This window comes from Tetrao urogallus (assembly GCF_951394365.1).
Source record: "Tetrao urogallus genome assembly, chromosome: 2".
NCBI lineage: Eukaryota > Metazoa > Chordata > Aves > Galliformes > Phasianidae > Tetrao > Tetrao urogallus.
Window position 1 is genome coordinate 50,586,499 of NC_136814.1, and position 14,937 is coordinate 50,601,435.

The window sequence follows — 14,937 nt, forward strand, 5'->3', positions numbered from 1 at the left end:
GGAAAATAAAATTTACAAGCTGATACAGTCTTGTATCAATCATCTTTTGAGGGGAAGGATTCTGGGTATGTTCTTAGATGAAATTATTTAGGAATGTTAATACAATTTTTGCACCTTTCATATTAAAATCTGGTGTAACACACAATCCTTGTGACCCAGCTTGTACAAGAAATCTATTTGTTTCATGTAAAAGATATGAAATTTGTAACTAGCTAGGTCATATTGATTTTGCAGAACGTGTTCCCCAAAGCTTCTTTCTGTAAGTCTGTGCTGCACGCGCATAAACATGCGTGCATTCCCTTTTGCGCCCTGTCATTGATTAGAGGCTCCTTTGAAATGGAAAACTTCACCTTTTAAAAAGGCTGTTACATTAGTTGATTCCTTTGCTTGCTTGAACTGGTTTCCACTGAACTTGAAGAAAGGAAGGAGGGGGAGTGATGGAGACTCAAAGGAAAGGTGCTTGTCATTTACTGATAAAAACCTGAGCAGAAAATCGTTTCTGCTAAGGACATCTGATCCATAGGCATCTGTTACAGTAATTTAAACTCGTGGCTTACTGATACACTTTCTACCAAAAAAAGAAAAAAAAAAGAAAAGAAAATGAAAACAAAAAGCCTAGAGACCCTCCATATGATAAGGTAAAGTCATTTGGTTTAGTACTTTGTATAACATTTCTTTCCTTATTTAGAGAGATAACTGAATGAGCAGGCTGCTAATCGTTTCCTGAATAGAATCCTTCGCTCTCAATACTTATCTTACTTATCGGCTATTGTGAAATTTGATTATCAGGTGGAGTCTGAGCTGTAGCACTTCTGGATGTTAAACCACTACTTTGAACCATTAGGTTTACACACCTTTATTTTATTATTTAAGTATTTGATTATATTTTGTCCTACTTTCCATGGTTACTCAGCACCTAGCTGGGATCTTTTATGTTTGCCTGCCTAAGGCTATACATCCCTGTCATACAGTGCAGTATGAATCAGTGAATGTATTTTTACATGTGCATTCTGTGTGAGAGGAGGAGGAAGAGCGGTAAAATACATATGTATGTATAGTAATAGGAATTTCTTGGGACTCTGGACTGGATTTTCTGTTCTCTTTTATGTCTTATATAGCTTGCATGCTTTTCATAACGATAGCATAAAAATACTTACATATAATTTTTTTTTAATTTTTAATTTTTTAGTTTTTTTCATGTTTATCTAGTACATTTCGATCTGGAACATGCTGCTATAGGAATCCCACTTCTCGTGAGAATAGCAGTTTCCAGTCACTGATATTTGATGTCCACTAAACAAAACTTTTTCAGTTCTACCAACATGCCTTATCTATGTAGGCAGTATGAAATTCTTCGTATTTTTTGGTATAACCTATGTCTCAGCTCACAAGTCTTTGAATGGACTGATAGTTGAAGTAAGTCCCGTATTACTTAACCGTTGGGAAATGGAGAGCTGTGGAGATAGAGGGAGCAAGATGTGCTGGATGGGAGTCAGATGTCTCTTGGAGAAGCTGGTGAGCCATGCCAGCTTACCTACTTGTGCATTTTACTGCTTCTGAATCCTAGCAGTGACCATTGCTCAGGCATAACACATGAAAATCTGATCAAAAGCAGAGTTTTTATTTTTTGAATTTCTTGAAGTCGAAGCTCTTTATAAACTTTAGTTACAGACCCTACAGGTAAGGAAGCAGTGATACTTCAGCTGTCATCCACTTGGAGAATTCTTGAAGTAGGTGGGTCACTCCAAAAGTAATGCCTCCTGTTTATTTCGATGGAAACAACAACAGATGCAAAGAGCACAGGGACACTATTTGATTTAGCAAATTCTCAGTTACAAAACACTATTTTTCAACATAGTCACTATCATTATCCATGTATTTTTGCCAGCAATAAACAAGAGCTTGCATGCTGCATTTGTAATAATGTGCACCAGCAGAGGTGATCTATTGTTTCACAGCTGCTGTAGTGGCATTGTTGCTAAGAAAATGTTGCCCACACAGTTTATCTTGCATCAGCCTAAACAGATGGAAGTCAAAAGGTGCCGTATCTGGACTACGTGGTGGGTGTGGTAGGATAGTCCGGCCAATATTGCCAGTGTGCTCCACAGCCTTCAAACTAGCATGAGGATCTGGTGTTACTGCGTCACAAGAGAAAGGTTATCTCCTTCTCTGTCCTGACTCAGGAAGTTTGAGCCTTCAGCTTAGTTGGCCTCATGATGTAGCACTGAGAGTTGATTGTTTGTCCAGGTTCTAAGAAATCCAGAATAGTCACCCCTTTCCTATCCCAAAAAGCAGCACTCATCACTTTACCCACTGAAAGCTACTTCTTGAACTTTTACTTTGATGTGGAATTCATGTCACCACTCCATGGAATGCTGTTTTGACTCTGGCTTATAGTGGTGACACCATCGTCAGCAGTAATGATGCCATCCAGGAAACTGCCATCTGTCACACAGCAACAAAATGTGATGGAATATTGGTGGGAAGGTTGAATCTCTACTGCCACATCACCCACATCCACTTCTGACATCCTGGACCAACAAAAGAAAATGGGAGGCTTTACTTTTGGAGCAACCCTCATAAGTAGTCTCTTGAGTTCCTTGTTGTTGACTGTACCAACCTATGTCATCTGTTTGAGTTTTGGAAGCTGCAGTTTGACAGTGTGCTCAGTAGCCAAAACTGCTTTCTGGGCCAAAAAAATATCTCTATGGATAAAGTAGAAACTAGCATTTCTAAATTACACCATGGAACTAGTTTTTTTTCCTGAAGCTCTTAGCTGAAAAAGAATTCTTCTATCCTGACCATTAGCTTATAGTCCTACTCCTATGTTTGCAGGCCAATGGAGATGCATATTGGTAGTCATATATGTAAACACTAACAGAAGAAAACATGTCACTACAGTGTTGAAACAGACACTTTCACTCCCGGAGAACTGAGTCGTTCCATACCTAGTTTAGAAAAAGCTTCCAAAATGTACCAGTTTAAAGTAACATTTTTCATACTTGCGTATGCACACATCATGTTTCAGTCTTATATTAAAATAGTGAATTGGGAGCTCCCGAAAACCATTGAATTTAATGGAAACAGTTAATGACTTCATGTTATTACTCTGGCAAGCACTCTCATAATGGGGATACTTAAAGAAGCCTTATTTATTAGTGCAAATGTATATGGGTCAGAATTAATTTTTAAAAAATCTTTAATTGTTTTCCCCTTATAATTTTCACAGCGGTATGTAGTTAAATATTCATGATAATGCTGATGATATGCTAAAGGTCTGAAATAGATCTGGAGCCTCAAAATCAACACAGGTTATTTAACCCTTTTCATCTAATGCACCATTGGGGACTTGCTCAGTGAAATCCCAGAGCACTGGAATAATTAGAAGATAGTAATGAGGATTTAATTAGTCCTTGAGATATGCTGAAATAGGACCACTGAGAACTTTTCTGTTTGGACATGGATTGCAAGCAGAATTGATGCAGCTGCTGTGATGTGCTGGAAAATGTATTCCATTGCTGGAGGCAGTTTCATGGCACCATTCTGTGCTTGTCAGATCTGTGTGGAAAGTGCCCGGAGTAAGCACCTCCAAAATTGTTGAATAGTAGCCTTCCTCCACTCCATCACCTCCTCCTCACGGTACCTTTTTTTTTTTTTTTTTGCCTTTTTTTTTTTTTTAAATCATTTTTTGCATTCTGGCTTTCCTTCTTTTTGTTGCTGACACGATGCAGCTTATGAGGATTGTTGTACAGTTATATGCTCTATTAAAAATGTATCACAAACATGGACAGGGAGTAAGAAACTATAGGCTTGTAGAAGCACAAGTGTTATACTAAGCAAAACTAGAATCTTTTTGATACAGGTACTTGTAAGCTTTATCATTAGATCTAGACCTTATTTAGTATTGGATCTTCACAGAAGTGATATTTATCAGTAGTTACAATGTAGTAAATTTAAATGGCTTTTTTGGCAGCTAAGATGTTATCCAGGAAGAGGTAGTAACAGATGGGATGTGATCAGGCATTTTGATGTTCTCTTTCTGCTTCCCTATAAAGGCTAAGTAGCAACTGAATTTCTGTAACTACAGTTTCCTAATTTGCCCATTAGATTTCATATAGGTGTTTTTATCCCTTCGAACAGTTTTGCGGGCACACTTTTTTGTACATGGTTATCACATAAATTCCACCACCATATATTTTCTTCTAACAAAATATAAATGTTTCTGCTACATAAAGGACACAATGCCAATCTGGTATTTTGCCCCCAATTCCTGACCATATTTACATTTTAATACTGACATTTGAATTAGAAATTCTTTGCCCTGAAATCTGTTTTCTTCTATAAAAAAAGAAACCAGAAGGAAGAAAATAGATCAAACTGTTATTATTACAACAGAAAAGTTACTGCAAGTTGCTTTTAGATCTTAAGAAGACTTTTTCCCTGAGAATACATTTTTTGCTCTCATCTGGGGATTTGGGATCTATTCAGAGCACTGAGGAGCTAGAGAATAAAATGATTCTCGTCATTAAAATTCTTCTGCTTGCAGTGTTAACGATGACACCACTTAAGGTTAAATCAGACTTGGTAATAAGTTTACTTGATGTAGACTGAAGTATTTCAGGCTCTTAAAGAAAGGTGCTTGAGACATGCACTGAGTGCAAAGCCACAGGTATGTTTGAGTGCCTCTTTTGCACTCCAAGTGGGTCAGTGCAGGGAAGCTGAGTTCAGCTGGTACGTAGAAACATCATGGCAGGTTGGGAGAAAATCTCATGCCCATAAAACTAGAACTGGGTGAATTGTGCCCTGAACAGCTAGAAGAGTGCTTCCTGTAAGGAGGAGAAGCAGTCTGCAGTTGAAGCTGTCACTCATCTTTAGAAGGAATTATTTCATTACAAGGTTAGCTGTGTAAAGCATCTCTTTAATCGCAAGTGACGTGGCAGACCGAATCAGCACTCCCATCCCCGCTTTGCTAAAGGATGCACAGAAACTGCAGAGTAGATGTGTCTGTGAAGGCAGAGCCATGCACTGAACCATGAGCTTCAGTGTCTCAAAAAGTTATGTTCTCAATTCAATGAGCACTAAATTTATCAACAGTCTTTATAAGGATCTGGCCATCATAGTTTTTTTATTGCTGCTTTTTATTTTTTAATTTGATTGTAAATGTCTTGATGCCTTAAGTTGGATATAAAAAAGTCATTTAATTTTCCTTTGATTCAGAAAGTTGTGTTGGTCTGATGAGCAGTCTTGTGATTTTATTTTATTTTTTATTTTTTTGCTGTAAACACACTACTCTTCTTTGCTATTTTTGTTGTGGTAGCACCCAGGAGCCCTATTTTTGTACCTATTTTAATGTACTACACCATGTACCAGTGTGCAGCAGAAAGCTTACATCTCCCTTATGATGAGTAATGGAGATCTTTCAAATAAAAGGTTACTGATTCTCACACTGAGCTGTGGGAGAGAATAGTATAGTGCCAGTTTGTCTAGTGTGCACTGAAGAAAAGCATGCATTTCTTGCTTTGAAAGTATTTGAAATTATACAAATTATATATATGTGCCAAACTAGGTTAATTCTTAAAGGAATCACTTGCCATTTGAGGATGTTGGCTGTAGTCTGTACTTGGATTTCAGACATACACCAGCCAGAGTCAGCTGGGGGTTGATCTGATTAGTTGTGGCATGCACTAAATATACAGCAGTGTTGGCCATCTGCACGAAGAGCTGCAAGAGGACGGGTATGATTTACATGTGATAAGCCACTATGGGAGAAAGCAAAACTGCAGAAATAGTATTCGAAGGAGATAATATCTGTACAATCAAAATCCGGAGTCAGGTCTCCAAAGTAAATTTTGTATACTAGCAGCTGGTCATTGCTTTCTTCTTGCTGATGCTAAATCTTGTTATACTTGGGGATGATCTTTATTTCATTTTTTAAACTAAATTGGAGATTCTCTTTTTGAGTTTAGGAAGTAGAATTGAATCATTCTGAGAGAGTTTATACAGTTGCTGGCACAGAGACTTCTCAAAAGTTTCCACTGACTTCATTTGATAGAGTTCAGATTCCCTGCCTCTGGCTCAGGGACTGAAATAAGCTGTAAGCAGTCATTGATGGAGGACTTGACAAAGTGTCACTCAATGTTCCTGTCACCAGGTTCAGTCTAAAGTTGTGAGTGCAGTCCCTGTCCCAGGTGCAGCTTCCCATCACAGTGTATAAACTCCAAGCTCAGCCTGCTCAATGGCGTCATCACTTCAAGGGCGCTCTGCTCCCTCAGTACCTAAGTTAACCTTTTTATGAAGCTTCTCTAAAAATAAAGAACTTCTTGTCTAAGGTCCTTTATGCCTTTTAAAGTTCACATGTAGGGCAGTGAGCTGAAATCTATATAATAATGTGTGTATTAATAGCTAGCACCAGATAGTTCTTTCCATCCCAAAGGATCCCAAAAGGCTGCAGAATAAACACTCGTCAGGGAACAGCTGCAAATCAAGGCATGGAAGAATCAGTCGAATCATAATTCATGGTAAAATAAAACCGAGACAAAGACATTTGTGATTGAGGACAACGTGCTGATTTTGTATTTTTGAAAAATATTATGATTTATTTTACTAGCATCCAAGACAGAAATGAGATATTGTGTATATTTTAGTTCTGTCCACAACATCCATATCCCGTGGTATTCAGTGTATTTACTTCATGAAAAGGAAGATCTGAGTTGAGCTGTGGAATCTTTGAACAGGAGTCTCAGGGGAGGTTAAATTTTTCAAACCTGAAATTTAGACCATTAAGCCTGCAGGCCTTGTGCATTACACACTGAAAAATGCTGTTCCTTCTTTTGCTCTCCTCCATGATTTTCATAAGTATGCATGTTATTAGGGAAACTTAGACAAATGTTGATTGTACAAAGCAGGCAGGCTCCTCAGGTTTTTCATGTTGCTACTCAGATTAAATCCAGCAGCCCAAGCTACCCAGTGAAATTGAGGATTTGCTTCAAGTTCAGATGGAGTGGAGGGGGAGCTGTAAGGGTGCTTTTGTACTGCAGTTCACCATTACCCTGATTTTCCAAGCACCATAGTAAAAGCATTTTGTTTAAGACATACTACAGTAACAAATTATGTGTAAGATAGTAGACAAGCAGTGTGTCTTTGCTCTGTTTATCAACTTCTCCACAAATGTCTTTCCTTCTCTGCACTTAAAATTTACATCAGAGAACATTAGGTAAGGTTTGCATTACGAAAGGTTTGATATTTCTTCTGTAGCTACCATATGGGTAATCTGTCTGATTCTTCCCCAGATTCTAATTTATCAGTGATGGATTATATGAATTTCAAGGGTAGGCAGTAGCTGAGGGAAGTTAGGGGTGTGAAAAATTTAAACGTTATTGCATGCTATACATAGAGAGGGTTTTGTAGTATCAAAGAGAAAGGGGAGAGATTCAGCCAGTTAACCTAATAGCACAGCTGGTAAAACACTAGGGGGTCTGGGTTAAAACCTTAGCTAGGTCATTAGTTTCCATCTTCCCCAAAGCTATTCACATTGTGAAGAGAAGCAGTCGGACAAATAAACAGTAGACTGTGAAATAGATAGTATAGCATAATAAGAGAGTGTTTTAAAATAAGTAAAGCCAAGCCAGTGCTTTTTCTTAAATAGAGTATTGGTCCTTTTGTGAAAAGGAGAAATAACCTCAGTATTCTTTGCGGGAAGCACTGATTTTGCTAAAGTGATGCTTTCCATAATATGTACGCAAAAAAAATCTGTGTGGAATACTTGGGAAAAACGTGACAATCAACAGCAGATACTGGCTGATGCCAATGTGTCCAAGTACCGTAGAGAATCCATGTAGCTGTTACTCTAGTTCAGAGAACTTCAGATGTTTTTATGAGAAGGAAAGGCGTTATGTTTCCTGAATAAATTGCTCAGTGTGGAAATCAAGATTTTTTTCACAGTAAATCATAAAAATTACAATGAAAAGATGTTTGGGATTCTTTATAAAATAGATGTGATTGGAGAAAGATGTGAGGACTTAAAAATCTTTTCTTTTTTGAAAGTTAAAAAAAAAATCAAGATTGTTAGCCTTATGATTAGAGGCTAAAGGATAAGTATTTAAATTTCTCCTGTGTCAGTCGTCTCCATGCATTCTTCAATACCGTTGCTCTTCAGTTGAATGAGTTCTTCTCACTCAGTAGCTGGGGCACTAGCGGAGGGTTAGTGTAGTCATTACCTGTGTATTACCCGTGTCAGTGTTGCTGCTTGAAACTTGGCTAAAAGTCCCATACTGGAGCCATCCAAAGATATTTTATTGGCAGAGTGCTGTAGCTTAGCTGTGCTAAATGGAGTCGAAGTCTTGTTTGCCATCTGTTTGTGAAGATGTTTTGTTGTTGTTTTTTTTTTTTAACCAGCCTATAAACTGGACAGAAATACTGAGAATTGGTATTTATATCATCTAAATGAGGTTTCCACTTCACAAGCTAATCTGTTCATGCCATCATTCTGTTGTGCATATTACTGAGCTGTAGGTTCCAGGCATGACAAGTGTGGGTTTCATATGTGGTGTTGCCAGTTACTTGTTTTAATAAGGCTATCTTCAAAAAAGTAAGAGCTGAGAAAAGTACATCCTCTTTAACGTGAAGAAATTTTTTGCCTGCTTGCTGTGGAGGCCACCCACATGATTACACTTGGGATTTACTTGAATTCTGGTACATTGGTCAAACCTTTCCCAGTTTTTTCATTGCTGTTATTTGTTTAGACTTGAATACAACTTTTGGCTCCTTGGATTTTTTTTCTGATATCTAAGCATTCCTCACTGTGTCTTTTCCAATGACCACACACTCATTGCAGTGCCACTGTCCATTTGTGCAGACAACTGGTTTCATACTCGGAGTCCTGATATCTCTGTAACAAATTCTTCTTCTTGTTACTGAAACTCTTCGTTAGTGTTTGAAACTTACACTATTGGATGGTTCCTCATGGTGCTCTCAGGTATAGACCTGTTTGGCTGAGTGCTAACCCAGAAGTGGTTCACCAGTCCAAAGACCTCTTCAGCTGGGATGCCATCTGAGATGGGCACATTAGGAAGAGTTTCAAGCTAGGTGCGTATTCCTGAACATCCTGCTGTGCTGACAGCTTGTTGCATTTTATTATATTCGTTGCACAGAGTAGTCTTTTTCGTTTGCTCAGCTCTGTCCTGCTACTTCCAACACAGAGTTGTTTACCTATGAGCAGTCTGCAGTTAGGAGTTGCTGCTTTAGATCATCTCAGTTCTGTTGTAGTCTCTGATGGAAATCCTGAGATAGTGAATACGACCCATATGGTTGCCTGAGGAAGGAATGTCTGCCAGAAACTGTGTCATGAGTGTGCAAACATTTATTATCTTTTTCTCCAGGGTACAGGAATGTACCTTGCTAATATGTCAAGTATTGGAAATTTGTGTGACTTCCTCCCTACGCTTCCTGAAAGTTTTTCCTTATAGATAGCAAAAAACAGCTCTATTTTTATTAGTTCTTTTGAGCTGTCTTGTAGGAATTTTGATGAATGGAAAATATATACAATATGTTTCTTCTTTTTTCACTCCATGATTTCCAGAGCGATAACCAGGTCTAGCTCCTTCTTTAGTGTCTGCCCTTGAACAAGAGGAGCTTTCCTGTTTCCTATCCTGAAGAACTGCTGAGTTTTTTTGGTCCAATACTCTTCTGCCAGCCATTCCTTTCTAAAAATGGCATTATCCTGACATAATTTTTCCTCACATAAGCTCTTTTTTTGCAAAGTACCATGGCAAGTTTTATCTGTCCTTATTTTTTATTTATCAAATGTGTAATTTAATTATGATCTCCTATTGCTGTAAACATCAAAGTGTTCTTGAGCTTAAAATGGGTAAGTGTTCTGTGTGTTTTCAGGTTTGATTCATTCATAAAAATCAATGAAGTACTCCTGGCTAAATCAAAAGGTCTCTCATTGACTGTGGGTTAAGTATGCCAGTAGATAGTTACTGTCTATCAGCTGATACGCAATAACTCCTTACTTTGCAGTCACTCCTTTTGTATTTGAACTCCTGCTTTCCTGGAAGGGCTTTTTCATATTCAAACCAAGATGAAAATATCAGGAGAATCCATTTCAGACTTTACAGCAACAGCCAGTTGTATAGGGTTTTATTGTGGTTAAAGCCAAAGAGATAGTATTCAGCAAATTATTTTGTATTGGTCATTGTGCAGATGAAATTGAAAGCCTTGGTGCATAATTCTCTTTTAAGTACGTATAGGCATAAGGAAAAAAACCAAGATTTTAGGTGTTTTACAAAGGCATCATACATTATATGAGCTGTATGTATGCTACAAGATTTTAGTAATATAAATTACAATGGGAAGTTCATGTTTGTATTTTTATCGAAGGAGAAGAAACACTTCCATCATAGACAGAATAATTTTTGCTTATTTTGTATTATATCCCTGTGTTTTGTTAAAAAAGAAAGAAAAATGTGATGCTGCCTGACTTTTTTGAAAATTTGCATGTATGTTCTGTTTGAATGTGGGAGCACATGGTTGTCGTAGCAGTGAGCTAATTGTTAATAATATGCTACTGTCATACTGTCGCCTAAAAAAAAAAAACAAAGATGACTACAGTTTCAATTGGGTTTCAATAAAAGAGATCATTCTTTAGCTGTGTAAATATAGTATAAAAATAGCTCAAACACAAGAGTAATTTTGGAAGGCTCAGTATATTCATCTATTCCTGAAATAGCTTAGTTTGCTGAATTCTGCTCAAGTTTTTTCTCAGTAAGTAATCTCTTGTTGTGATGGCAAGTAAAGCATCATCTGTACCTCTTTTATCACTAATATTAGAGGAAGGGTGTAGGTTTGTTCTGTGATGAGCATGTTGTCATTGCAATTTTTAAAGTCTTAACTCATGGCTGTTTCCTAGCAATTTATTTCGAAAAAAGCAACAACAAAAAACCACCCCGTTGTCATAGGGGCTGACATGTCAGATGTAGACTGGCTGTTTAATCATTCCACTGCCTTTACTCCAGTGCATTTCTAATGCAATCCTAGTTCCCTTTTTTACAAAAGCAAGCTTTATCTTACATCTAATTTTCTGGAAAGAAAATTTATTTCTGTTTGTATCGGTTATAAAATGAAGTTGAACACTGGGGAAAATGTGTGTAAATAAAGAAAAATGAATGTATGCCAGCTGCTCCCTTTCGTTTCTGATCAAATTTATAGAATTGATGTTGTTTTCTCTTTCTGATGAAAGCATGTTAATGTCTTGACCACGAATCCTCTTCCTCTCTAAGAGGTCTGAGCGTTCTGCAAATGCTTGAAGCACTTCAGACTTACGCACTGATCTCTGAAGATGCAAGCTGCTCTCACTGAGCTAGATAAGGACAGACGCATCTTTGTTTTAAGGGAATTTTGATTGTATTAAGACCTGATCTCACCTTCTTCTCCATATCTTCAGTTACATTTGTAACTGAAATGACTCCTTTCCTTTCTGAGAAGAAGTTGGAACATATCCTATTTTAAGGCTACATTTCAACATACCATACAGACAATAATAGAAGATAGTGTGGCACAGATACTCTTCCTGCATATTGGGCTTCATTTTTCCTTAGTTCTTTCCTTGTTCATGCTCCAAATATGGCAGAGTCAACGTTATTTGAGAGTGATCTCACATTCTTTGGGGTGGTGGCACAAGCTTTTAAGGAGTCTGTTCTGTTCTTGTGTTAATCCAATTCCCAAGCTCACCTGCTGCATGTCTGCTGCAGCATCTTTATAAACTGAAGTCAGAGAATGAGTTCAGGTACTGTTGCACGGTTATCTTTGCTGTGTAATTTCTGGCATGATCCAGGGCATGGCTTTATCCAATGCTGATGAGCGCTCCATGAGACACAGCCCAGACATGGATGAGGCAGCATGAGGGAATGCTACAAGAGATGTGGATGAGACTGCCAGGACTGAGTGGGAAGGGTTAGCTGGACGGACACACGTATCCCACACCACTCTCTATGCCAGGGAGTGGTCCTGGCATGTTTTATTCATGACTGTACACATGGCCAGACAGTTCATTCCACAGCATGGATTAGTTTGGAAGCAGATTAGAAGTTTCCTGAAGAAGAGTTCATTTGAGTGGAAATATTTATTTCACTTATTGCTCCAGTCCCCTTAGGAGCTGCTCTGACCACAGGAGATCTGGCCAAAACTGTTGTCCATGCTCCCTACTAGACTCAATAACCAGCAATTCCTCAGCATCACAACTGGAAATCATTACAACTCATGCAAGCAGCAGCTTGTTAACGTGTCATCTACTCTTGTGGTGTTAAGGAAAGTACTGCCTCTGAATAACTACTTGTCTGAAAACCCTTTGTGTCCAGAACAACGTTTGTAGAGTTATCTCATTTAGATTAGAAGGCTCATGGTGAGCAGAAAACCCTCAGTTCTTACTAGATACAGGACTAAATTTGCCATCTTTACGATAAAAAATTTAGTGTGACCGGTACAAAATGTTTCATTTAAATGGATCCCATGAGTGTGATATATATGGGTGTATGTGTGTGTGTCTGGAATGCAAGCATTTATTTCACAAAGACGTACGATTGTATTAGGTTTTTAAATTAGTTACAGTACTGTCAGAAGCAGACATAGACTTTGTAATAAGATTTGTGTGAGAGTGGAACTAGTTTAAAAATAGAGGGGTCTGTCTCAAAATCAAGCTAAGTGGAGAATTTCTTATGAGCTTTTCTTGCAGAAGGCTGGGGCTTCCCAGCTGATATTTGTTAGCTCCCAGGCCACCATTCCTCATTCATTTACTTGGCTCGCTGCATCCCAGTGCACATGGTTGGGCTTCCTCCAGAGCAGGTGTTGAGCTTTGACTTCACAGTTCAAGTGTGATCAAATCAGCTGTCTTAGGGCCCCACAGGGGTCAGGAAAACTCTATGTATTCTGCTAAAACTTAAAGTTGTTTGAGTTTTAGCATGTTATGAGTTGAACTGTTTATAGTTCGAAAGAACTGGGCACAAGGGAATGTGAGACCATCTTAGTGCTTGTTTTTTTCTTTACAACCTGCAGCATTGAGCTTATTGTCTCTGTTACGGAATAAAGATTTATGGAGGGCTCAAAAGCTTTTTATATGTCTTTGGACTCAAAACCTAATTCCTAGTCATGCACTCACCGCTTTTCATTTGTACAACCTGGAGATACTGTCTGTCCCCTTCCGCAAAGCACTTTGTCGCCGGTTTGCAAAGAGGGAAGAGGCGATGTGGAGAAATCAGGGAAAATACATTTCAGCCCTCCACAGTCACAAAGCAGCGTGCCTGGGCCAGCCAAGAGGCTGCCAAAAGGCAGATTTGCTCCTGCATGTTTTCCTGCCTGGCAGCAGCACATCGTATCTCACGCACCCCCAGGCAGGGGTGAGCTGCTGGCCGCTGCACCCCCTCTCAGGAGGCTGTTGTGGAGCCACCTGCAGCCTCAGTGTTGTCCCTCAGTACAACCATGTTTTGCTCTACAGAAATAGATGGAATTTAACATGTAGAGAACAGAAAAGAAAGCAGTTTTCCTCAAATCAGGAAATAATTTGCTGTCGTTTTAGTACATCTTCTGCAACATTGAAAGCTGTACTAACGCATTTCAGAGCAAAATATTACAAAACCAGCATCCTCCCATACATGGTTAGTGGGCAGGATTTTGCTGCATTTTTCTCATTTTATGAAATCTTAAAAAACAAACGAACAAAAAAAAAACCCACAAAACCTTTATTTTACCTCCCATTTAATAGGCATAGTTCTATTTCTTTATATGAAGCTTCCAGGTTTTGTAGCATTTTACTAGGTTTCTTGCTGCAGTTTTTGAAACATAAGTTAAATTGAGATGAATTAATACATTTATGAAAGGGGAAAAAGAGAGAAGTCAGTACAGACATAGTGGTAACAGAGTGGTAGAAGGACCTAGAGCACAGATACAGACCAAAGTGACCTTTTTTTCCGGCTTGTTTGGCTGGTCTGAACATAAAGGGAAATTTTAGCTCCCGAGAGTGTGCAGACTATAGGACTGTTTACAGTGGACTTTTATATGTCAAATGTGTATACTTCGGTAGCAACCTATAATTTTGGAATTTACAGTACTCCTACCATCAATCATCAGGCAAATTCATTACTATTTTTTAGTTAGTCCAGATGATTGCCATTAACGTTTTTTTCTAAAGATCATTTTAGTTTTAAAATCAGCAGCCATTTGTAACTAAGCATGACTCTCCCTCTTTCTTTTACAAATAAAAGCCTGTGAGCATTCTGTACAGGTTGTGGATTTTGAGGCAGCTTTGCTGACTTTAGGGTGCCTTTACTTCTTTAATGGGAATCCAGTTTTCTGGGTATCTTTAGTCTGCAAAAAGCTAAGGCAGGTTTGAGGTTGGCATGTTTTTTGGGGTTTTTTTTTTGGAATGTCAGAGATTTGTTAAATAAAGAACAGTCATCTGAATATAAATCTTACTTTGGTGCTTTTTCCCTTTAGGTTTTATGGCAGGCATACAGAGGAACCCCCAAATGTCACAGTATGGACCTCAACAAACTGGACCTTCCATGTCACCACACCCCTCACCTGGTGGCCAAGTGCATCCTGGAATTGGTAGCTTTCAGCAGAGTAATTCAAGTGGTACTTATGGGCCTCAGATGAGCCAGTATGGACCACAAGGTAAAATTCTTGTTAATACATACATCTATGTATATACACACCCACATATATATATATATGTAAATTTAAAAAAATATATGTATTACATATGTAAATAGGCAAATATACAGGTGTGTGACTGCTTGAAATAAAAAAGACATAAAAAAACACACACGAACATTCCCATGTCCTCCTCTAAAAAAAAATGTCACAGGTGAAACTAATTCAGAGGTGGAGCTACACCTTGTGGAAGAGGTTACTTTTATTATTGGCACTTTTGTGTAAAAATAG

General features: G+C 38.3%; 1 protein-coding gene across 1 annotated transcript in view; it reads left to right on the forward strand.

Annotated features, from left to right (window-relative positions):
- Positions 1-14,937, forward strand: part of ARID1B (AT-rich interaction domain 1B) — a gene marked incomplete at both ends in the record, with an annotated part of 315,911 nt that overhangs the window by 235,856 nt on the left and 65,118 nt on the right. The window contains one exon of the mRNA XM_079550855.1: positions 14,488-14,667. Coding sequence (XP_079406981.1) covers positions 14,488-14,667 — 180 coding nt within the window. The remainder of the gene's footprint in view (positions 1-14,487; positions 14,668-14,937) is intronic.